The sequence below is a fragment of the Anopheles ziemanni genome, chromosome 3 (genome assembly GCF_943734765.1).
Source record: "Anopheles ziemanni chromosome 3, idAnoZiCoDA_A2_x.2, whole genome shotgun sequence".
NCBI classification, from domain to species: Eukaryota; Metazoa; Arthropoda; class Insecta; order Diptera; family Culicidae; genus Anopheles; species Anopheles ziemanni.
The window spans coordinates 27,872,952-27,898,549 of NC_080706.1; the positions used below are offsets into that span (position 1 = coordinate 27,872,952).

At 49.3% G+C, this 25,598-nt stretch overlaps 1 protein-coding gene across 1 annotated transcript in view; it reads left to right on the forward strand.

The window, feature by feature from the left end:
• The window catches only part of LOC131286406 (protein grainyhead), a 68,804-nt gene extending 45,894 nt beyond the window's left edge, over window positions 1-22,910 (forward strand). The window contains exons 3-5 of the mRNA XM_058315353.1: window positions 16,589-17,329; window positions 21,193-21,473; window positions 21,561-22,910. Coding sequence (XP_058171336.1) covers window positions 16,621-17,329; window positions 21,193-21,473; window positions 21,561-22,910 — 2,340 coding nt within the window. The 5' untranslated portion in view covers window positions 16,589-16,620. The remainder of the gene's footprint in view (window positions 1-16,588; window positions 17,330-21,192; window positions 21,474-21,560) is intronic.
• Window positions 22,911-25,598: the final 2,688 nt, after the last annotated feature.

Here is a 25,598-nt window from a genome sequence, read left to right on the forward strand (position 1 = left end):
TTGAAACAACAGCTGATCAATTTAGATTAATTCCCCGAACGGCACCGGGGCTGCCGTGGTGGGAGATAAAAGGGGGCAAAACGAAAGGCGACCGAAGTAGATTAGAGTGGATTCCTTCTGGAAGCAGCCGCCTTGGGCTAGCTGTGGAAGACACTGTGTCTTCTTCGCTGCTTGATTTGAGCACTTGACAACGCTTTCGGAGGATTTTTAGCCGGTGTCTCGCATTCTTGCCTTGGACAGGCTTTTAAGGCTCAAAATGAAACATGCTTTCCATGGACAATTCCAGAAAAAGTATTCCGTTTTCAATGTCATTTATTCAAGCAATGTTAAATCGAAGTCAATTTTAAAAGAGCTTGAGAATATTTTTGTGTTAATATTTATCATCTGGAAAACTACTTGAAAGAGAAAGATAAACTTTTCATCAAAAGTGCATGATGAAAACATAACAATAAATGCATAGCCATTATGAAGCAATATTCTGTCTCCCCTTACATAAACATGAGACCATAACTATTTTTATAACGGGCTGCAAAACGTGCTTTTCACGTTTTTCCCAACCAAAGGAAATTCAATTGATAAATTTCGGTTAAAAATAGCACCACCAACAGGGCGAACGCCCGCACCCGGAAGAGACCTTTTCAATTATGCTGCGAAGTCCTTCCGATTCCTGCTAAGCAAACAATAACATAATCGCTTTTGTCGAACTTTTGCCCAAAATTGGTACGGCTCGTTAGAAATAGGCGTCATCTGCGGCACGGAAATAAAAACATATGTAAAAAAGGCGAAACCGAAACCGAATCACCGTATTTATATTTTCCTCCCGCACTAACTTAGCTTCCGCCAAATACCATGATCTTCGTACGTCACATCAGGATCCCGGAGAGTTTTGCCTTTATTTTTTGCATGTACCAGTACACACACGTCACACGCTTGTTGTGTACGCCTTGTTTTCTCTCCAATTGTTGATTCCATGCCGGGTTGATTCGATGGCGTGACTAATGCACATTAAAGGACACCGAAGGAGGTGCGAAAGGGGTACCGTAAGTAACGCGAAGGGTTATTTTTACCGATACCGTAAACGGCCACCGGGCGTCATTGTTCTTTTGGCCCCACCTTTGCCGACCCCCAGCTTCCCGTTCGACCCTCAACCCCGTACGTAAACAAAACCCCTGTGATGCGCTGGTAAAAATATATATTTCAGTGAAAAAACAGAGACTATCAGTAACGACCACAAAACACGGATGCGTACACGTCAAAGGATCGTGGAACCCGGGGTTAGGCCCGGTTCGAGTGAGAGTGAGCTCGTTGAGAGATGATCTGTTGAAGCGTAACGTTCCCGTTTTTTCTTCTTGTACCCACTTGTTTACTTAGAGTTCATTTGTTTCTTCGACCAGGCTCAGTTTCGGCACACGCCCGACATCGGAGGCAGCACGCTTTCTTTTCGCACACGCGTCATAGTGTGTGACGCCGCTAAGTAGGAAGTGGCTAATTGTGGAAAATTGCTCGCACTGTTTTGCTTTCCCTCCTTCCAGCGACATAGCTGCAAACGCCGCCCTGACTGCCTGCCTGCCTGCCTGCCTGGCGGAAACTGGTGCTCTGGTGGGTCAGTGCTCTGTTAATTTTGGAACTCCCGACGACTCCGCCGGTTCCGCCTAGAGTGCGTCGTTGCCAGCACACATTTTCGCCTAGCAGGCGCACAATGACCAACTGTGCACAATCCCAAACCCGAGCTGCTGGAGTTTTTGGGAGCACGGGGCAGAAAGCCTGGTAGTGGCGGGGGTGTGCTGTCGGTGATGGTGATTAAATTGGACCGAAAAACAACGACAACAAACACCACCGTACCCAGGCAGGATATTTTTAGCGAAACACGAGTGTGTACGGCCTACGCCGGGCGAGCTATTTTTAAACCATTCCGGCACACCAGTACCGATTCCATGCGGTGCTTCCATAATCTTACACTTGCCGCAGCATGCCAGGAGTGACAATAGGGCAAGGTGGTGTTTGTTCGGTGGAGTAATGTACTGCCACGCTCATAGCATCGTTAGAAAGACGTCGGTGCGTAATGTGTACTTTGCGGCGACACTAGCTTCGTTGGACGAAATGCGATCCGCCATAATTAATCTAGTTCTATTTCTTTCGTTCGTTGTACTGTTTTGATCATTCGTTTTCGTCTTCAGTTAATTGGTATGTGACGCGATTTTAAGGAGGTGATAGAGATTTTAGACCAATTGAATTGGCTACTCTTTCGGTTCATGCGTATGTATTCGATTTTTCCAATAGATAAAAAAGACACTTAAACATCTTCCAAAAAAAAAAATACAACTTTTCGAAAACACATTTCAAACGTTAACATGTGCTTGTTAAAAATCTTAAACTGTGTTTGAAACCATTAAAAAATACTAAGAGTGAAACACCATGAGTGAATACTTTATCTAATACCATGCGTAATGATCGCTCAACATAAAACCAAACCCACCTGCTACTTTACACTCCTTATTTGTTCTTCATTCTGGAGCACCTTTCTTCATCCACTTGGGCCTAAGAAATCTTTTACTTATCTCCCTGAAACCGCTACACGACACTCATCGATCGAAGCGGCCACTTGACAGCTAAATAATATCCATCGCTCCGATCACCGCACGGCGAGCGAGAAAGAAGCTGATAATCTTGAGAAATCGCTTAAAACTATGATAACATCAACGGGGCCCCCGTCGGCGCCACACGGGTGCGCGCGTGTCTGTCGAAACATCGATTTTTTAACCTCATGCCAAATGGCCGATTCGGAAATGTATCGATCGGTCGAGAACCTCGTCGTCCCGCTCGCAGCATAATGAATGTGGAGTGTCAAAAATAAACATATTTATTTACAACAGGCTGTGGAAAGTCACTCCATCTCTCCCTCCCTCCCATACAGTGACCGATACGAGAGGCTTGATGGGGTTGGTTTTTGTTGGAGAGACAAATGCGTTGCCAATCTCGCCGGACGCACGATATCTCAAAACACCAAATTATTCATCCACACGCCGGTGCCTGACGGCGCCGCATGCGGCCTTTGACAATTTTTGGCCATTTTGGCTATCATCCCCCCCCCCCTCCTCCTCCTCCCCCTGTCCAAGCCAGCGGGCGTGGAACGGACGGGGTGGAGAAATGCCGTGAACATGCTTCTTGTCGCTTTTCCTCACGCCCGGGCCGGGCGAATAACTTGTTCCAAAACTCGGCCGCCCCAAAACAGCATCTGTGGCCCGATGCAATGCTGAAACCGGACCAGGACTCCACCACCACCACCGTACGCAAATGTGTTAAAAGATTTATCAATCGAGGATCGCCATGCTGGGGGACTGTCCCCCGATGGGGCGAAGGGTGGGAACGCGATTAATATCCACGGGCGGAACGGAGCGGGGGCGACCGTATTGGAGAAAATAAGAAAACAAACAACCAATTTTATCACCTCATAATCCTGTCCGTCCGATGCGCCCTGTGGACACGCCCGGTGGACGAGCACCGAGGGAAGAGGAATAAAGGAAGCGGAAAAACGACGCTCAACGATCGAACAGGACCCGGTTCGGCTCCACCCGAACGTGTCCCCACCCTACCCCTCTCCGAATGCCGCCGTGATCGAACCGGACCGAAAATCGTTAAATCTATTATCGCTCAAATATTTTAAAGCACCAACAATTACGGTAATGATATTACTATCCCCAATAAATATCGGCTCGCAGTGCCATATCTTACCCACGAGCCCATACGGTTCGCTCGTTCCGTTTTCTCGATCGCCCGGACCCGGACGATCGGTTCGATCGGTTCGCCCGGGCGCACAAGGCCGCTGCACGTGGCTGCACCGCGTCGTCGTCTGCCGTTCGTACAATCTTTCACTATCTGCGGTGCAATTTATACATCATGCTGAAACGGCACGCAAGGAGCGGCCTATGCTCCAGGCCCTGGACGGTTCGGGTAAGGACGCCGTCGGAACAACAATGCTGGGCGGAGGGCGTTTGCGAGATATGTACGGGTGGATAAAAATCATCGATAAATATCGTTAGGTTCTAGGGGAATAGTTTCCTCCCAGCCGGTGCAACGCCAGCATATGGGGCCTAAACGTTCAATTAGATGATAATTTACTTTTCTTACCTTACTGTATCATAAAAGTGATCTTCTGAATGCTATTTTTATTGTTTGGATAGTTCGGGCTACAATAAAATGTAAAAGGAAAATATTTGAAAAGAATAATTTCATTTTTAAATCATGCATGAACTTGTGGAAACGAAATACCAAGGCAGAGGATCTTTTGACTCCTTGGGTTATCAGTTTTTGGAGCAAATGCAACTGTTTCAATCTAATGCGATATTTGATTTATATTTTGATGCTTTTTTTAAGCTATACCTACAGTGGACAACAGCAAAGCCGTGTTAAATATTATTACATTTACCAGATTGGTAAAAATTGTTATTTCCAAAGTTTTAGTCCAAATCTCTTTTTAAAAAAAATGCAATTAACCATTTACTAATGTAGGTAAAAAACATGGTTTTGTTAGTTCTTACTTCTTCTCAACTTAACTCTTGTCCTATAAACTCGTTCTGGAAATCGATTATCCGGGGATCACCCAGTCCTGAACACCCCGATTAATCGACGTTCTATTGTATTTATTATTCATATTTAATTGATTGTTTTTTAAAGAATTTTAGGTTTTCCTAATGTTACATTTCGTTATATTTTTTCGTTAATGTAGCCGAATTAAATTCTTTTTCTCGGGTCTTAAACCGTGTTTGGTTTACGTTTGAGCTAGCGTTAAGTTCAAATCTTATCGTAATGCATGTTCCATATTGTCTCGACGTGGTTTAAGAACAGTTATCACCTAACCAACATCTTGCCTTTTCCTGGACTTTAAATGCTACCCTAATGCCAATCACCTTGCGGCGATGTGTCAGTACGGACCACTGTGGCCTCAATCGTTTGCATCTAATCCCTTCAAATTTGCCATTCTAAAAAGCCTCCTCGGCCAAAGAACCGACCATATGTTTCCACCGGGCACGCTCGTATGTGGCACGCACGGCCCCTAAGCTTATCCTCTCCGCCAAGGGGTTCTTCCATTGCGTGAGCATTTTCCGTACCGTTGCGTTGCCGATGATAAAAAAGTAAGCAACCGAGTTGCATTTCGAGCGGCAAGCCGGAAGCGACGGGAAAGGGCGACGAGTGTGCCGGCCAGGGCTCGTTGGAAACGACGCTTGGCCCGAAAGCCAATCTACATAACGGCGGACCATTTTTCTCCACACCGTGGCATAAATCCTCACTCGATCGTCGCCCCGCCATCGCACCCCCTCCGTCGATCGTACTCGCCCGTTTTCTCGTCGTTGCATCTCGCTCGCTCGCACGCGTCGCTCGGCACCAGCACCGAACACCAGCATCCGGTGCAACGCGGAAGGCTCGATGCCATTTTTTTCCGATGCCCTTTTAACCCCGACCGGGTGGTTCGATCGCCACCGACCGGCGCCGGATCGATTGTTTCGTGCCGGACGCTTCACCTGACCGGGTCGGCGCGAACGGTAGCCCGCGGGAAGGACGCAATTTGCCACTTTTTGGTACCATCTGGGCCGCCCTGGGTGCCGGCCCGTTCCGGGGGAGCGTTCCGTTAGCGCGAGACGCGGACGCTGATTAAGCCACGCAGATCGTACGAACCGCGTTCCGTCGCATTCGCACACCCGCAGTCGGTTAAGCGTGCCGCTTAGTCTCGCTCGCTCCCCCGTGACACATGTGACACTTTTCTTCGATCGAACGGACTTCGGTCGGCCCGGCGGGAAACTTCTTCACCGAAGACCGCACCGGAGGAAGCGTCTTCGCGAGAGCAAAAGATATAAACATAAATATTGGAGAAGATCGACAAGCTCAGTTTATGGCGATGCCGATCTGCTGGCCGAAGCTTGCTTGGAGAACTGTAACTGGACGATTTGGCTCGTGCCGAACCTACTTTCACTCTCAATCGATGCAACGGGGGGGAAAAAATACTATCTCGTACCGAAAGACTAGTTTCATTTGCATTTGTTTTCCTATTTCTATAATACGAAACTTTTAAATTGCTACCTTTGCCTTCATCTAAGTACGACCTAAACCTTAATGACCAAAAACGATTTCAATTGTAATTTCCTACCTTCATGAGTTATGGCACATCGGGTGCCATGGAAACCGGGCCCATTTTTGAATTATCTTTCTTCATCAGTAGATCTCCGATAGTCGCACATTCCGTCTCCGAAACCCGGTCGCCTCCGCCGGCGATGAGCACCCGAGCCCTTTTGCTTCGATTATGTCACAAGGAACACAAGGCACGGGGTGGAATGATGGCTTTTGATCGCCAAACCGCCGCTACATGGCCGGCGGAAGATTTCTTTTGATCGCTTTCTTCGACGCGTGTTCCTTCGTGTCCGCCAGGCCGCACGTCGTCGGCTTCGTCGTCCTCGGCCCGTGTTCTACCGAAGGAACAAGCCCCGGTCCATGTTGATATGGTTTTCATTTTCAACAAGTTTTTCTTTTATTTTCCATGCCGTTTTCTTCATGTTTCAAAACGTTTACCAACAAGCAACCATTCAAGAGTTTCTTTGTTGAGAGGAAATTTCTTGGAATACATTGTACTTGTACGTTCATTGGTGAAAGCAATTTGAGAATAATTGCATTTTAGGAAAATTTAAACGAATATCTTCTAAGTGTTACGAATGAACATGTTTGGCAAATTCATTATTTCTGAAAGGCAAGCTATATGCAAAGAGGATGATAAACAAAGTGAGTTGAATTAAATAGACGAAAATATCTGCATCCAACCGGTAAAGAATGTTATGCCACCTCTACCCAAAGGTAAGCGGAAACATAAATCTGGTTGTACAGAGCCGGAACACATTTTCCTTACAAGACCCTCGCCCAAAAGTACAATGAAAATTTGGCATTAAGCTTCAGCGGCAACAATCGCGAAACATCGCCCAAAGCAACAGGCGGCATCAGGCGAAAACCTCCCCTCCCCCCAGCTTGCGTCGCGAAAAATGATGCAAAATGAATCAAACAAGGAAGAGATGAGTGAAAGGAAGCGGGAACGGAAAGAGGCAGAGGAAAGAGGAAAACAATAAACAAAACACAACACAGCAAACAAAAAGGACGCGTGCCCGGTGTCATTGCATCGCGTTGACGATGATGACCTGAAGCGTGTGGGGTATATGGGATGTGTGCGAGTGAGCGCGATGGAGGCAGGAAAAAAGGAAGCGCACAACTTGTGGAGGCTGCGAGGAGCTGTAAAGGGGTGGTCGAAGGGACTGCCACGGGGAACGGGGGGGAGGGACGGGGGAGTTGAAAACGCAACACACAACTCCCGCGCGATGTGTGGGAGTTTGTGTTTGGAAAATCGGTACCAAACAGCACACACACACACACACACACACCCCCCGTAAGAGAAAAAGTCTCCAAACTCTACAACGCCTCCCGACGGTACCTCCCTTTGCTCCACCGAAAAGGGTCCACCCTCCCTGTTGTGTGTGTATCGGAACACGGTTCGTTCGCGACGTATCGCGAGCCACCCTTCCAGACCCCACCCCCCGCTCACGCACACATCGGCACACGACCGTGCTCCCCCCCGCGGACCGAAGCCCCCCCAAAACGCACACACACAGCAAGTTCATTCATACTGAACCGACCAATGCGGACCGGCGCAGTAGCGCCAGTCTCGAAAGCTCGCCCTCGATTGGCTGGCTGACGTCGCACGCACACACGTTCGCGCCCTCGACGCACGGTGCGTGATGCAGTTCATTCATAAAACTGAGCCGCGACGGTGGAGCGCGCTTCAGTAGTATTCGAACGTTCCGCGCGCTAGCACACACCGAGAGCACGAGTGACACTTTTCGGTGGCCCCGCGGTTTGCTTGCTCGGTACAGCCCCCCGCTCGAGAAGCGTACGACTTCGCCCTCCGTGTTTTTTGTGTGCAATCGCCCACCAGGTTCTACGGCATCCACCACCAACACGAGCGCCATTGTGACAACAGCCACCGCGGAAAACGCGACGCGGAAAATCGAACCGACGACCGGCCCCCTTTCGCAGGGCAGTCGCAATCCATTAGTCTGCGCCAAACGATGGCCAGTTGTGGTCACGGAAAGGCACCTCTCGGAAAAAAGTTCCCCCACGATCCAGTGCTCCAGTGCTAGTGGTTGGTGAAATCGAGAAATCAAGTGTACGTGCAAATCAAAAACCTGTGCCAAGCCAAACCAGCCAGCAAGATTCAGTGTGAAAAGTTCCGTCGGTCAACCAACGTGTGTAGCGGTGTGCATTGCATTGGAGTGAATCGATTGTTGGAGTTTAAAATATTGATGCACCAAAAAACAAATAAACGAAAGAGAACAAATTGCAAACAGGCACCGAAAGTGAAGTTGATCGTCACATAAACATATTTTTCGAAAACATACAAAACAAACAACCGCCTACTGTGAGAAGGAAAAGTGAAGTACAAATAAATCGTTGAAAGTAAAGCCCATCAAACGCCGGGAAAGATATTTGAGTGAAATTCAACCAGTGCTTATAGTTAGTCGAACAGAACGAGTGAGAACATAAGAAGTACCTGTCGAGATAAGAGAAATTAAAAGTAGAGCAAAAAGGAACCGCACAGTTGAAACATATAGCAAAGCAAGCAAGCAGCTTTGGTTACGTCCTTAGCAGATTTAAGCAGAATAATTCCCAGTGTGTAGAAATTAACCGGTGAAATCGATGAACGAAACGGGAAGCACGTTAAAAATCGTACCGTTTAAACTGAAGTGTCATGTGTCCTGTGAAGGCCTACGAAAAATTACGCAACAAGTGCTCTAAATTGTCCTAAACAGTGAACGTTGAACTTTCGGCTCGAAGATAGAATACAACCACCGTGATTAGTGGTTGCGAATCGAAGGGAGTGAAAAAAAGAGGAATCAAAACCGATTCCTTCGAGCAGCAGCTTTTGCTGCAAGACTGAAACGTATAACCGTTTCAAATTTTCTTCTCGTTTCGGATCCGTCTCCAGGTAGGGATTCCAATGGAAACTTATATTCATAGAAAGGTTACTTTTGGAAAAATGTTTCTTTCCCTGGTAGTGTTCCGATGAATTGTTATTCAAATATTTGCTTGAAAATATACTTAAAATTCTCTCAAATTAAGACGTAGGGCACTCCTCCTTAAAGACACATAATTAAACGAATTAATGTGAATTGAAGTGGTTTGCAGGCACCTTGTTTCGCGTAAAGACGGGGCACCATCCTTCCGCCGAAACAGGTCCGCTTTTCCCAAACAAACGATCGATTATTTGCTTACACTGGCAAACATTCCACCACACCCATTTCGCTAGAATGATTTTCCGAGCCGTTGGCACTGGTGTGGGGTGTTGCTGCAGTTAAAAGGCTGCTCTCGGCAGGATGGTGTAGAAAGTTAAACAAGCAACCAACCAACTACCGTTTAAGTTGCCCATAGCAACCGCAAACCGCAGCTTATACGCCATGCCAACCCCGCACGGAACGAAACAACAGAAGAACCCCTCGGCATGTTCGAGAAGGATGAATGGAGCTGGGCGTATGAATGAAAATTCTCGCCGGAGGCCGAATCGGCGAACCGCGAACAATACCCCGTGGGGGTGGCGGGGGGGGGTTGGAACGGGTGCCGAGTGGGAGTCATTTTTCCAGCACGGAAAATTGCGCGACGCCAGGGAAGCTAGCGAGCGAGCAGGTTGATTCGGGGGTACGAAGGATTGTTCGGGGCGAGAAGTGCCGAGCGTGACATAACTTCAAGGTCGGTCGTTCTGCGCATTCACGCGATTTTTCGCACGCACACTCCGATACAGGCCGTTTGTCGAATACCGCGCGGATGTGGCTGGAGCCGGAGCTGGGGAGCGCCCGGTTGGAAAAACGGCTGTAATTTTCTATTCCAGCATCCAGGGAAAAGGGACGTTGCTACGGTCTTCAATGACGGCGCTCGTTCGCCGTTTTTTTCCAAAAACAACCAAGAGAAATTAATTCATGGTAAAATTTGCCGAAAATTTATACCCAGAAGCAAATATTGTCTCAAGAGGAACTTACTCCAGATGAAGTAATGGCATTAGGGACAAATTCGTAGAAGGCCACCAACAAACAAGCCACCAAGCTTTGCAAGCACTGTTTCAGCCATTGCTCTATGTAGACGCTCGCATAGATCCCCCCCTTGTACGTTTTCCCCCGGGTTGAACCCGAAACTCTTTACCTTTCCGCACGCTTTTCCCGCCTTCGTTTGGAACCGCGCCAGCGCGCCTGGGTGGACGCAAGTAGTGTTCATTCATAAAATTCGATTGCCCCGCGATTTTCACCGATCCCATTTTCCACATGCGGCCGGCGGGAGCGTCGTGCCGTTTGACGTCATGAGCCCACTCCGGAAAAGTGTCGTGCAGGTTGCGATAATGGTGTTTGATTGCGGCCCGCCGGAATGGGACGTTGCCTGCGTAAGCATTGTTTATGGGAGTTGCAAGTTGTCGGGTCTTTTTTTCTATTATGTTTATTTGTTTGTTGTTTGGCAAAGCGTTCAATGTTGCTGCTGCTCTTGAACTTCATTTATTGAACGTGAACGAAATGAACTTTCTTGAATAAATAATCTCTTCCCAAACCCTCACCCTCACAACACAAGCGGTCGGTGGAAGATGATGGAAGAAAGATAAACACAACACAACATTTCCTCCCAAACGGGCGGAATGCAACGTACCGAGCTAAAAATATGTGCACCCGTGGAAAATGCAACCTGCTCCCGTTTTCCCGGCGGCGCAGAACAACGCACCGGCCTATACACGCCTCTGGTGGAATGCGCGGTGCAGCCCGGTTAGTCGCCATTTGGCAGCTCATTAAGCGCATGTTTTACGCACGACAATGTTTTATACGTCGTCTATCGTTGCAGAGAGAGAGAGTCATTTGGAGTGATGCTGTTGTGGTGGGGAAAAAGCAAAATAAATGAAGCACATTCCACGTCTACTGCGGGATGGAAAATAAATCAAAAGAAATATAGCTCCAGAGCAATGAGTGTGAAGCGGACAGGAGGATGGAGAAATTGGAGGTGACATCGAAGGTTTCATTTGTGGAGATGTGTGTCTTCTTGCGCCAACGATGACCGTGATCGTTCCGAACCGAGAATAGAACGATCCACTGGCGACCCGTTGTCCAACCACCGCGCTTTTCCAACGGGACGATTCCCTCTCTCTCTCTCACACACTCTTTTTATTGCTCTTTCTCTCTTAATTTTCGTGTGGAAAACTCGACATCGCCCAGGGTGGCACATCAAAAAACATCCCGCAGGGAGCCGCAATAAAAAAGGCGGAAAGCAAAAACCCAATCCACGCCAAATAACTCACCAACAAAAACCCTTTCCATCGCGGCACCTTTTTTCCTTGCCCTTCATGTGCGTGTGTGTGTGTGTGTGTTTATGCCGAAACACGCGCCGTTGTAGCCAAACATTTTCAACACACCACGAGCTCTGGGCGTCTTCTGTCGATGAATCATCGACGGTCGACGATCGAAAAAACGCACGAGACACGCGAGATTTGTGATAATCGCGTGTAGGCCACCTATCGTCCGTTAACTGTTTGGATCGTGAATGGTTTTATTATTTTTTCGTTCGTTTTTGTGGATATTAGATGATCACGAGGGATGGGAGGGAAGAAGAGATTACAAAGCAAAAACACCCTCACAGGGAGTTTAGATATCGCCGGCTGGGGGTTTTGTGTGGTTTAGATTTAGATTTTGGCGATCGACTGTGGTTTAATGTGTCCCAAGCGAGCTGTTAACTGATTAACCACATTTATCTGCGTGTTAACGAGTGACCGATCATTCCGCTTTCTTCCCTTCTTTGTAATGTGCAGATGATCGTTCGTGCTCGCTAGCTTTTCCACGATCCGATCTTCACGTTAGTTGACCGTTGATGAAGAGTAGATAAAATAAATTTACCGAAATTGATTTTTATAAACACTTTGGGTATGTTAATTTTCGTGTCTACAGAGTTGATGAAATGCAAATCGCTTACACGAGAAGGAAGCTAGTTAATCAAACTTGGTATTTCATTCATAAATATTGCATGATGATAAATACTTCTTGTAATGTACCAACACCAACCAACAGGTTGCTTTATATTTGCAAATCTGCCACAATATAATCACTTTATGGGTGGCACTGTCCTTTCCTTCACTCCACTTCGGGCTGCCTCCGCTGTCGAGATGCTTAAACCGACGTCTTTTCTCACGCCCACCGCATTTCGCCAGCCAGGCCTTCGTCCATCCCTTCTGTCCGATTCGGTTGAACTTTTTTCCGGGAGGCTGCACCAGCTGCCGAGTGGAGTGGAAACTCGAAGAGCTTCTGTCACATCACCGTTCCCTCTGTTTGCCTCTCTCAACCCGATAATCATTCATGCGCAGCGAGGCAACCGCTCGACCGAATGTGTTAATGATAATTAACAAACACTAACGATACGCCGGAAAGCCATCATCTTCGAAGGATTGTGTGTGTGTGTGTTTTCGTAGAGTTTTTTTTTCTCTTACTTCTGCTGGGAAAGTGCTTCGAGAGCGGATAACAACAAACGCACTTGATAGAAACGTTTGCCGACATTTATGGAGGTCGCTGGCAGCGTCCGGAGCGGGGATGAATGGGAAAGCGAGGGGGGGAGGGGGGGGCGGGTGGGCAGCTCGTCGTTCCGCCCGGGCAGTGTGTTTGAGCTTACAATTTTCCTCCGTTAAAATAATCACCGGCTAAGGAGAATGGAAAGAATTGATAGTCGCTACCGGTATTGGGCGGCGGTATGACCTGTTTGTGTTTGTGTGTGATTTTCTTCTTCGTTTCATCTGGCCGTTTTCTTACCTCCCACCGTCCAACGTCACCGTCATATCCGAGCTCGGCTTCCGGTCAAAGGTGGTTTACTTTTCCCATCCTGCTCTTTTGCATCATCTAATCCGAGGGTTTTGCCCCCTGCCTTCCCTAGGAATCAACAGGTTTTCCGACGATTTTCCAACACCCCCCTGACGCGGGGACTTGGGGGCGGCGTCCCTAGTCGGTTGGCTACCGATTTTCTTCCGTTCGACACCGTAAGCGCAACATTGTAAGCGATCATTACCATTCCTTTCAAGTGTGACTCGGGGCTTTTCCACGAATCGGTTCTCGCTTCCACCTTTCCCAGTGTCCCAAGCACTCCTTGATTTTATATCCTTGCCCCACGAACGTAGGGCATTTCCACTCGTGCCAATGCGCATGATCACCGCTGCCCGGTGACATTACGGACAATTCCGGCACCCTGCTGGACTACCCATTCATTGCGGTGTTTTTCCATCAGCTTGCTTCCTTTTTGCTCTATTTTTCATCCTACTTTCCATTCTAGCCTTGTGATGGAAAAGTCTAGTCTACTGTCGAGGGAATTAACTTTTACACTCTAGAACCATCGTTGTCTGCCACCGGTCGGGTGGATGCTGAAAGTTGACATATTTTTAAATGACCATAACTTTCCACACGACCGGACCATTAAGCACCAAGCCTCCGTAATGGATAAAGGACAACTTTTGGAACCGCTGAAGGCATTCATTTTGAAAGCAATTTCGGGAAAGCACGCAATACTGCCCTGAGAGGAGTTCTACTACAGCCTCATTTTGATGCGAGATACAATGGAGTGGCAGCAGATGATTTCAAAGCATGTCGCGCTCCTGGTTCCCTTTTTATCGCATTTGTGTCCAATAACAAAAACATCGCCTCGCAGTTGAGACCTAATTGATTCAGCAGAATCCAAAACAACATTCGTCCAACATCACGAAACCAGACAATGTGCAGTCACAAGCCTGACAGTGACGGTTTTTCCTCCCCCTTCTCATGCTGCAATGCGGACACGGTTGAGAAAGTCATCCTTCTGACGACTTGTACAATGGGCTCCGGAGTGTGAACGAAAACAAAAAAACATGGGGATAAGAGGGAAGATCCCCATCGCGTTCGGATGATCAGATAAGCTAATCTTTTTTCCCACCCAACCCTTGCCCAACCCTAACGATCGATCGCAACCACGGGCTGGAGGTTGGCCCACGATGTGTGAATATCGATTGTAACCTGCGGCTAAGCAGCAAGTTTGTGTCCGTCTCAAGCGGAGAAGCGAACGACGAGAGAAAAATGAGCGAGAGTCAATCTGTTTCACTTAAATCTTATCTTAATCTCGGGTCGAAAATCTCATCCATAACCCCGCGGTCCGCGTGGTGATTCCGATTCCGGGTTAAGAACTTCGTCCCAGACAACAGCCAAGCCAGCGGCATACTTCCCTGTCCCAAAGGAAAGGCCCTTCTCGACCTGGCGATGGGGAGGATCTCGCACTACTCCAAGCCCGTCCGAGATCGGTCTGTCACCTATTATTAAACAATAACAGAAAAAGAGGCTGCACGCAACCCTGCGCGCGCGGCCACAGGAAATCTCTCATACCCATACGCACCCCGGCGACATGTTGATGATTTCATTTGCACGATGCCGAGCCGTATCACCCGTCGGCCCTCACTTCTCCGGTCCCGCTTTGTTTTCCTAGTTTTCTTTAATCTTCACCTGGAAGAACTGGCAGAACGAGGAGCGGCTAGGAGAACGGCAATAACAGGAATGTCGGAAGGGGAAAAGACCCGGGGACAAACTACGACAAGAGGCACACCGAAGCCCTCACAGCCTCCGAACACCGGGAAAGTGAGTGACCGATAATAATAATAATAAAAAAAAAGCTCGAGGAACCACATCGCACTCCGGGCCGCCCGGGAATCTGGAACCTCCGGCATCCATCCCTCCCGCCTTCGTCGACGGTGTCCCCGAAGCGGACCCGTCCCCGGCCCATGGGCTGAATAAAATCTATAAATTTAATACGTTTATTTTGACACTTCTATGGCGCGAGCGCGCGCGTTGTTCTTGTTTCATAGTCATAGTCCGTGGCCTTTCCTTTTTCCTCCTTTCCGAGCAGAGTTGTTTCCTTCTTCGCATCCCGCTTCGGCGTTTCATTTATCCGTGCTCCGCTTCATCCCGCCACCTCAAGATGGCTTGATGAGCCGGCGGTTGTATTCTTGGGCTTCTTCGCGCGCTCGGCCGTCCCTAAAAAAAAATACACCAAAGACCTTCTCCACTCATAAACCGGCTTGCACGGTTCTCACCTTTCGCTACAACCACTTCGGGGCCCTGCCCATCCTGCCTGCTGCTTTCGATATTTTATTTTTATTATATAAACATTTTCTTTATCTTCTATAAATTTTATTGTTGATCACCAACACCACCACCACCACCACCACCACAACCACCACCACCACTAGCTCTTGGTTGTTTTACCCTTCTCGTTACACCACAAAACCCGGCCGTTCTCGGCGGTGGTCAAACGCTGTGTTCTTGTCTTTGTCAGGCTGCGCAACGGGGCGAACATTTTAAACGCTCCCAAGAAGCCCACCCGAGGGTCGCAAGGAAGTTCAAGCGTTTTACCACAATGTGCAAACAGACTAGACACATTGGATGAGACTCAGAAGACACGGGGGACTGTTGCACTTTTATCCACGGCGCGGTAGCGATCTCTAGCGATCTCTAACGATCTCTCCTATATCTTGAGTGCCTAACCCAAAGTCACTGGATCAACCGCAGCTCCCGAGTGCAAACATCTGGATTATCGATCACTGAACGATCGGAACGTTATCTCACGATCACTTCCCCCTTTCTACTGTGGAATAGCTTGCGAGCGTATGAACCTTCATCCCAGACTGTCGACAGTTGTAAAAGTAATTTGGAAGTTATAGCCATCCAGCAAACTGCAAGTGTCGACAGAGGTTTCGGGACTGGAATCATTTGCTTCCCTCATGTGACTTCCGCCAAAAGAGACTGTGGGGCAAAAGAGAAAACAACAAATTGTTGGGCCCTGAGGGCCAGCCTCAGAACGGGCACTTTACGTCAACAGACAACAATTGGGGTCTCTTCTTGTAGCCAGAGTCGAGAGTTTGTCCAAAAGCGTCTGAAGTCGGGTTTGTGCGGGGAGTGTTGTACCTAAGATGAAGAAAACAAATGTTCTGCCTTATCGGATCGAGGTCCCCCCACCTCCCCCCACCACCTCTAAGTCACACCCGTCCCTGGACCGATTTGCTCTAATACGGGGTCGCCCATTTATGGGTTTGAATTCATTTCGGGACGCCATAATGTTGACTGTGCTTCATCATTCGGAACGACCACGGCGACCATCGGCGGGGCTAAACGCAACGTCGGCTGTGGCCACGAGACAGACAGCGCGGCCACGACTGAATTAGTTACGCGTAGTGTCACGGTGTCAATTGTTTAATGACATTTAATTAATTAATTTTCCCCGGCCCCAAAAGGAGAGCAAACCTTCCGCTCGGTGGTGAAGTGGAGAGAAATAGTGAGCAAATGTTTGAGTTCTATTTTGGTTGCGAGTTGCGGAAACAATTGGCCCCTAGCGATTATGGACGCGGGTCGGAATGGGAAGCATAGGCAATAGATCATATGTTTTCTGCAGTCCGCGGGAAGCAGCAGCAGCTGATGCAGCATTGTAGAGATCATGGGTTTCTTCCAGTTTTACTGACCGGCATCTTTCTCCTTTCCCACAGGTGGCGTTGCCCCTGGACCACCAGCAGCTGCCATGATCATGGAAGGGCTAGAAACGTTGGTTGCGCCATCGCATCACACATTCCTGCTGACCGAGTCGGCGGCCGCGGCACACTTCAACGTGCTGAGCTTCGATACGTGCGGCCTGTTCAAGACGGGCACCACCACCACCTCGCTCGGGCTGAACAACAACAGCACGGCGACACCGAACAACAACCACCACCACCACCTGTACCACCCGTACCACCACCAGACGGCCGTCAGCACCGCGTCCGCGCTGTCCCACCATCAGCCCCACCACCTACACCACCACCATCACCATCCCCAGCATCAGCAGCATCATTCGAGCACTCAGCAGCAGCAGCAACACAACTCCCCGAACAGTGCGATCGTGTCGTCTTCGGCGTCGGCGTCGGCGGCGTCCTCCGGGGCGGCCAGTGTGGCCAACTCCACCGCCATCACCACGCACACGACGGCCACGACCAGCGTCACGGCGTCGCACCACTCCGCGCACCATCAGCATCATCCGCACCATCCCCATCTGAGTCTGCTCAGCACCGGCGGCAGCAACAGTAGCGCCGTGTCCGGTGGCCATCACTCCAGCGACTCCGGCACCGGCGACGACCACTCGCAATCGCAGACGGACGCGCAAGCCGGCGATCTCAACACACCCGTCACCACCTCCGGGGACATACCGTCGTTCTTCGGACCGTCGACGGTCGTCGAACCACCACCGATTACCGGTAAGTACCCGCAAAGACAACTCCACTGAGTGGTTCTATTTCTTATACCAAGGCTGATATGAGGCGGGTTATATCTCTTAGGAGATTTAGCCGAATGTCTGCATACTTTGACAAATGATTTAATGTTGGATCCTAAAAATAATTGTCCTATCCAATACCAAACGTATCCTTTATTAAACCGATAAAAAGACTACTTAGTGCAATAAGATCAAGAGTTGCACCATTTTTGTAGATTTCAGATATACTATAAATTTTACAAGAGTACCATTCTTCTTCCATATGGTTTCCAAACAACTTAGGGCCCGTTCCATAAATCATATTTCATACTAACTCGAATGTCAATACCTCCAGAGCGTTATCCGGCCTAAACTGCACGGTTCTAGAATACCAAGAACCTAAGGCCGGTTTTGTAGCCGTTCTCTTTTTTCCTTTGCTTTGGCAACACCATCCATCCATCTAACCACAACCGCCATCGCCACCAGGCCGCGTCTCGCATTCTGTGTGGTCCCGCCGATCAACCCGGCCCAGCCGCTCATTAACAGCCCAAGATTAATCAGCGGACGGTTCATATAAATGGTGGAACTACCGAAAAAACGGTAGTGGCCGATTCCGCGCGCGCTCACGGGTTCACAATCGGATTCGGTCGTTTGTAGGAGATTTTCAGAGAATATGGTTTTTTTCCTTGCTTTATTCTGTTCGTGCCCTGCCGTATTCAGGGCAGACGCGGTCTCTAGAGACTAGCGTTGAATTACTCGCTGCTCACCGGTTTTAGTCCGATCTTGCGTTCGAGCTTCCGAGTCACTACGAGGGCTTGGCCAAGGTCCCCGTAATCCGACGATCACGAGCGTCTGGGCGTTGTGGTGCGAGTTCCACCTCAGTGAACTATCTCCAAGGGGCTCGATAAATAATAATCCTCCGGAAACGAAACAAATCATCAGCCACCGGCATGGACGACTTGGTGAAGGAGTTTTCCCGATTGTCTTGGGGGATGGAGTTCGTTTCGTTCTTCTTTTTTTTTTGCTGCGAACTGATGCGACATTTGAGGATGGCAGCATAAATCAGCATTTATGTCGGATCGCCCTGCTATCGGTTGTGGAACGCTGGCGCATAATAACGGTCAACGTGAATTAATAAGATCACAGATGATGCCTATGTTGCCATAATTCATTCTCTAGTGAATGCTTGAAATGATCAATATGAAAATTGGAAAATTCTTTTGCTTGTAAAAATTGAAAGAAATGTAAAAAGAACGCGTGTTCAACTGTCCCTTTAAAATAAATGATTAGAAAAATATAAATAGGACAAAATTATCATTCTTCATGCTTTGAGAATTAACGAGGAAATCATCGAACAAAAAAATATATCAAAGAATGGCGTCCATAAGATTTTACGACACCGAAGGTATCCCTCGTTCTAACCATCCCTGGCCGCGCGCTGAAGTACGCTCGACACGAGCTAAGCCTCTAATCGCCCATTTCTGCTCCAAAAGGTCCCACAGATCAAACCCATCAAAACCAAACGCCTCTGACAGGGCCGATGGGCGATGAGCATGTCAGCGGAGCTAAGCACGCCACAGATTTGACACTAATGCTATCCAACAGTCGTCCGCGGGAATGTGTGTCTCTCCCGCTTGTGGCGCGCAGCGATCACACCTTCCCCGGCTCCTAACGAGAGGGCCCAGATCACCGGGGACTTGTGAAGAGAAACAGCACGCGCACAGGGCAAGATGCAAGATACGAACCGATGGCTCACGAAGGGTTCAAAGGTGATCACCAACGAGGTTCTTTTTTTTTCGGGGTATCCCACGAAACGATAATCACCGTTTCCGGTCGGGTTTCGGGTGTGCCGGGCCCCGAGAGCGTCGAGGTGCGTGTGCGTGCATGCGTGTACTAAATCGACATCATCATCATCACAATGTTGACTTATTGGAGGCCCACTTGGCTTAAAGCCTTCGACTGCATTCGCCCCGGCCTCATTTCGACGACTCTCGATCGACGGGATATCTACCACCCGCGGCTGCCGAGGTCTGGCCCATGGCACATAACAGGCGCATAAAACGAGGCCCTCTTCAATCGATCGATCGACCGAGTGCAAGTATTGAAAACATAAATTACGCTATCAGCATAAATTAAAACGGAGGCTCCGTGGTGCAATGGACGGTGATTACGGCCGGGCCAGATTGCGGTCGATCGAGGTGAGGCGAGGATTGAGGCTCGCTGCGGATCAACCGGATGGTTATGGATGGATCTCACAACTGGATCAGCTTGCCGTTTGCCAGGCCCTCTATGCACTGTTAAGGCACATTAAACACACGGTTTAATTTGTATGCTCCCAAGAAGAACAGATTTATCGCAATCTTCAGCAACATTTCTTTCGTTCTACATCAACACTGCTGATGATGCTGCATCTCAGAAGAGCGCGAAGAAAAGGTGCAAGTTTTGAAAAAATAAAATCAAACTAAAACGATCCAACTTGAAATCAAGAATGGAGCGCTGATGGGGGGAAACCGCATCGAAACTAATTAGAACCCTCCGGCTTTAATTAGCAATTCCATCTGATTTATGTTAATACAGTAGCGGGCAACAAGGCGGCTCCGAAGCCACAAATGGGTTTTGTTTTTTTTCCTACCTGCCCCCAAAAAACCCGCCCGGTTCCCAAAACCGCGCCACGGCTGGTGATGTGCGAAATTTGCTACCGAAAACGTATATATGACCATAAAATTATCCCATCTCGTCTGATGAAACCTTCGTTAACAACCGTCTTCCTCTGGAGCAGGTCCGAACGAGAAGAGAAACATCATGATGGGGGGACACGGTAATCATTTGTGGCACGTGATGATCAACCGCGTAGGGTTTTTTGTTTCCTTCGTTTCATCAAACGCAGGGCTGTAATTAGTTTTGCTTCGGCAAAGTCAAATGAAAAATATTTTGTATCAATCCTTTCTTGCTTGATCTTACACCTGGTGCAAGCCCAGAGTTTGACAGAAAAGAGCATGCAAAGTATTTCCGAAAAATGGACCATAAGAAACATGTTTCAAACAGACTGATCGAAAAAAATATAGGAGAACAACTTTCAATAAACTTGTCCGCTGGCATCGGAACGATAGGAAAACTGAAAAACCCCCGAAAACAAAGGCATCCCGCAAAGCATAAAAGCACACGGGAAGGTTAGAGCGAGAAGTGGAAAATTCCCTCACTCACTCGAGGGAAGGAGAGAGAAAATCATACCAATAACGATCGCGGGTGCGATTAAAATTTATGGTTAATTTATGCAAGCCATTATACCACAAAAAAAGGGTATCGAAACAGCATAAGAACCGCAGGAGAAAACGATGAAGCGTGCGCGTGGTCCGCGGGCGAGAGAAAAATAAACACGCCGATAAACACGAGAAAAAATGCGATCGTCCGTGTGGTGACTGGGGGGTTGGGGGAAAGATTGTGATTGTGAACCTTGATCGTTGTTGTTGATCCCCCCCAAGCATAAGCGATCCAATTCCATACGTCACCGTTCGGTTCGAAGCGACAGTTTAATGCGGATGGGAGTTGAAGTCGTTTCGAACGTGAGGATTTTTTAACTATTGCTGTTATGCGATCGATTGCAACATTTCGGAGGGTAAGGGTTACTCGATTCATCGGTGGTAGTTTGTCTTAATTAACGGGATTTGATATTGGCAAAAGGTCGTGGCTTGTTGGATTTGGTCAGGAATGCTCGCCACTTCCGTTCTGATGTGAGCGATTTGTTTGCCTAGAATGAAGCTTCTTTTTTAAGCCTAGTGATATCAGCTTCGACGATCTGATTGTTTTCTTTTTGAAATAGTCTAAAATAAAACCTACTTGTTTCTTCTTTCCATCTCACGATCACAGGATCGATCGAATCGGACGATCTCTCGCTGGAACCGCAAACCGTGTCCAGCCCTTGCGTTAGCCTGTGCAGCCCAACCAAGCAGGAACGCAGCACACCGCAATCGATCGTCAACGAGGAAGAGGCTAGTAATACCAGCAGCACCAACACGATGTACCCATCCTCCGGCTCACAGCAACAGCAGCGACAGCAGCAGCAGCAACAGCAGCAACATCAACAGCAGCAGCAGCAACAGCAACATCAGCAACAGCAACAGCAGCAGTCGCTCCACGGACAGATCCGGGTGGCCGGGCTGGCCAACGTTACGGGTGGCGGCGATCTCCAGCACGGTGACGGTGTCCAGTCGCAGGCGGACGCAATCGAGAACAAGATCTCCTACCGAGGCATCTTCACGACGAGCGGCAGTCCCGGGATGGGGCTGCAGGCGAGCGGTGTGATGCCCTCGGGTCAGATGTCGCCCACGGCCGGGCTCGGTCCGGCTAGCTGGGGTCTCCCGAGTCCCGACAAAAGCCTCTTCCAGGCGCCCATGTTCGGTCTGCTCGGTCCGCAAGCGACCAGCGCGGCGCAGGGCGGTGTCTCGGCCACGTCGCCGGGCCAGCAGCAGCAGCAGCAGCACCAACACCAGCACACGGGAGGGCACGGCCACTACGGTGGGGACGAGCGGGGCCACGGGAGCGAACTGCTCGGGCTGAACATGGACTGCGCGAGCATCATCCTGAAGCAGCAGCCACCGAGCTACAACAGCTGCGTCGGCTCGCTCGACATGCAGGGCCCTTCGGGTGGCCAGGAGATGCACGGGTATGGGCGGGGTGCGGGGGGTGCCCTGAGTGCGATGGGTCAGAGCCAGAAGTACCAGTGGCTGGACTCGCCGGTCGACCCGTACGTCGGCAGCCCCCAGCATGGCTCCGTCGTGCTGCCCGGCCCCTCGTCGACGCCCGTCTCGGTTGGGCCGATCATCCCCAAGCAGGAACCGTACTCCACCCCGAACCCGTGCACCTCCGACTCGAGCCAGCTCGGTGGACTCACGCAGGCGCAGTACGCCGTCCAGCTGGCCGAGTACAACCAGGCGACGAGCAAGGGGCACGAGATCCTGTCGCAGGTCTACCAGCAGAGCACGATGCCGCTGAAGCTGGTCCCGGTGAAGCCGCGCAAGTACCCGAACCGGCCGAGCAAGACGCCCGTCCACGAGCGGCCGTACGCGTGCCCGGTGGAGAACTGCGACCGGCGGTTCTCGCGCTCGGACGAGCTGACGCGCCACATCCGGATCCACACCGGCCAGAAGCCGTTCCAGTGTCGGATCTGCATGCGCTCGTTCAGCCGGTCCGACCACCTCACCACGCACATCCGCACGCACACCGGCGAGAAGCCGTTCTCGTGCGACATCTGCGGCCGGAAGTTCGCCCGCTCGGACGAGAAGAAGCGCCACGCCAAGGTGCACCTCAAGCAGCGTATCAAGAAGGAGAAGAACGCCAGCGGAAGTGGCAACAACAGTACCAGCACCTCGTCCTCCGCACACCACGCACATCATCAGCAGCAGCAGCAACAGCAGCAGCAGCAGCAGCAGCATCATCATCAGCAACACCACCAGCAGCAGCAGCAGCAGCACGGTCACCATGCGGGCCACCCGGGACTGCACGGCCACCACCTGCTGGGACACGACGACCTCACCGGCATCCCGATCGTGTCGTCCTCCTCGAACCCGGCGGCTAGCAGCTTGTAGACCGAGCTTTCGTCGATCGACGTTATGCGACTGAACGATCCGCAGATCGAGCTGGTCCACGACGATCCCTTCATGGGCTACATCAATGAAGAGAGCACCGCCCAAGACGACGCCCCCGCCGAGGTTGCCGCAGGGGCTGACACCGACGACGACGACGACAACGACGACGACGAGGAAGAGGATGAGGTCCTGGACGTGGGTGAAAACAGCCGCTCGGGTTCAACTTCCAACGTGCAGCGGTCAGTGGTCAGCAGCAGCACGAGCGTCAACCTGACCTCTAGCTTGGTGCGGCTACCAACCGAGGGAACGCAAGTATCGAACGCCACCGTTACCAGCACCACCACCGAGCGACCTCCTCTGGTGATCGTTCTGCTGATGAAGTAGACAGATAGCTACAGATCCTGAGAGGACAACGCGACAACAGCTCAAACCTGGTACCTCCAGTGAGAAGAAAATCCCACACCTTTACCCAGAATGCGCGCTTCACACAACGTTAAAGCCCCAGAGACAAACACGTACAGTATAACTATGAGATATCAAGTTTATCGTTACAATATAACCGCACATCAGCAGGATCGGCGGTTCAGAGTCGGCTATAGACACCCAAGTCAGAGGCTCTCGTCTATGGCTGGTTAGGATTCGAGTTCTGCAACGCAATTTTTACGCAATTCTGCACCGAACGATTTACATCTTACACACACTCAGGCACAAAGGTTACATCTTTTCTCCAACCAGCGCACAACACTCGAATTGAACTTGAATTTCACACCTTCCGGAACACACACACTAGCACTCCGTGCATGCGTACTCGATGTTACCACCTCACTGCGTCGGCACTCAAACCCTGTCCTTGGCTGTATTTTCGTGGGACGATTTTTACATTGGTGTTTACAGTAGACGCCCTAACGGTTCGTCCGCTAAAGCGCGCGACGACGCAATGGCATTATCCATCGAACCATTAATCGGGATGCGGGACACACCCGCTTAAAGCCCTTGCTCCGGTCTCTTAAGCCCCCCTCCCTCTCCCTCCCTCTCCCTTATATCTCTAGAACACTGTGATCTCATTTTAATTTTTTCGTAAGGAGCTACAAGACCGAACACGAACACGAAAAAAGCAAACAAACGAAAACTATGGCGCACACACAAATTGATCAAATGGCATCGAGGTGAGAGTGAAATTGCGAAGCTGGTAAGGAGGGTGAGTTAGGTAAGGAAAGTCGTACCGATTTGTTTTGGGGGAAAAAACTGTTGATGCCAAAAGCAAAGACACACACATACACACGCGCAAAAAACAAACCAATGAATGACAAAATGAGAAGAAAGGAGACTCGAGCTAAGCTACACTATTTATTGCCTTTGATTAGGTAATTTAACAAATTGATTGAAACGCTCCTACAGGACCTACAGACACAATGGGACTGTTGGGTACGTCGGGCGAAATCGTTGTGTTTGTCCTCGTTTAATTATGCTACCAACTCGAAAACTCTGCACGATTTGGCCAAGCGCAAATTAAACCTCTTCGCATGTACAACATGAGTCTTCTCCAGCAACACCCTACCCTCCGCTAGCTATCCTCTTCGCCCTAGCCCCTATACTTCCATGACGTAGTTCTTAAGACACGCTACGACAAACGCGGAATCGAGTTGGATAAAGGTTTGAGATGAAACCGGATCAAAAGGGAAAAGAGAGATACAAGAATCATAGATTTCTAGCTTAAGAGTAACATATTTTAGATGTAACAGAACTTAGGGTAAGCAATATTCAACCGGGGCTAAAGGGAAAAGAAAACCAAGTCTGTCCACAAGCGTACAGATGCAAACGTGAAAAATTGAACATTAATGTAGCTAGGGTTCGACATTTGGGTCGCTAGACAAATGTGTATGATTCTCAATTTAACAAAAAAGCCCCCGCCCCAAATTCTTCTTCTCTAGCTGGTAGGTTGTAACAGAAAGACCCCAATCCCGGGGATGGGATTACGGGCGAGGATTTCGAGGACACACATTCGTAGCATCAGATCGGGCATATACATACACACACAAACAAACTCGTTGTCCAAAAAATGGAGGAAGTACGATGTGATCTGATTGTTTTGTTTAGTTCTTGCCATCCTTAATTGTGGTAAATAATTGCCGTTTTGCCGAATGTTTGTCCAAACCCATCGGGGGGGGGGGGGCAATATACATAGATGTCACAGGCACAGTGACGGTACGTTCCTTTCGTTATGCGTTCTAGATGATTTAAGTTTTAAATTATGTATTGTTTTCCGCCATCTTTCCACACATTGATAATCTACTAATTGTTCCGCTTCGAAAGCACGCTGCCGAAAAGCAAAGCCCAAATTTCCCTTTACGATTTCCCTTTTCCGATTCTGACACGTAAACCGTGTCCGCTGCCATAATAAGATACACCCTGCAGAGGCAACTGTGTGGCGATGTCATGTGCAAAGTGCTTGCAGAGTGCTTTAAGCCCAGACTTTCTGTCCGTCAGCTTTTCCCGGGGGTCCGAATTGCGTTGCCATGCAAAAGAAGTTGTTTGAATAGCGACAACCGAAATTCTTTCCGTTGCATTTTCACCCGTGTATAGTTTCGTGAAGCATTTCAAATAACTTCATTCTCCATCGTGTAAATAGTTGTATGGTTTAATTGCTAAATACTGTTTTGCAACCTGTTTCTGCTCGTGCCATTTAAT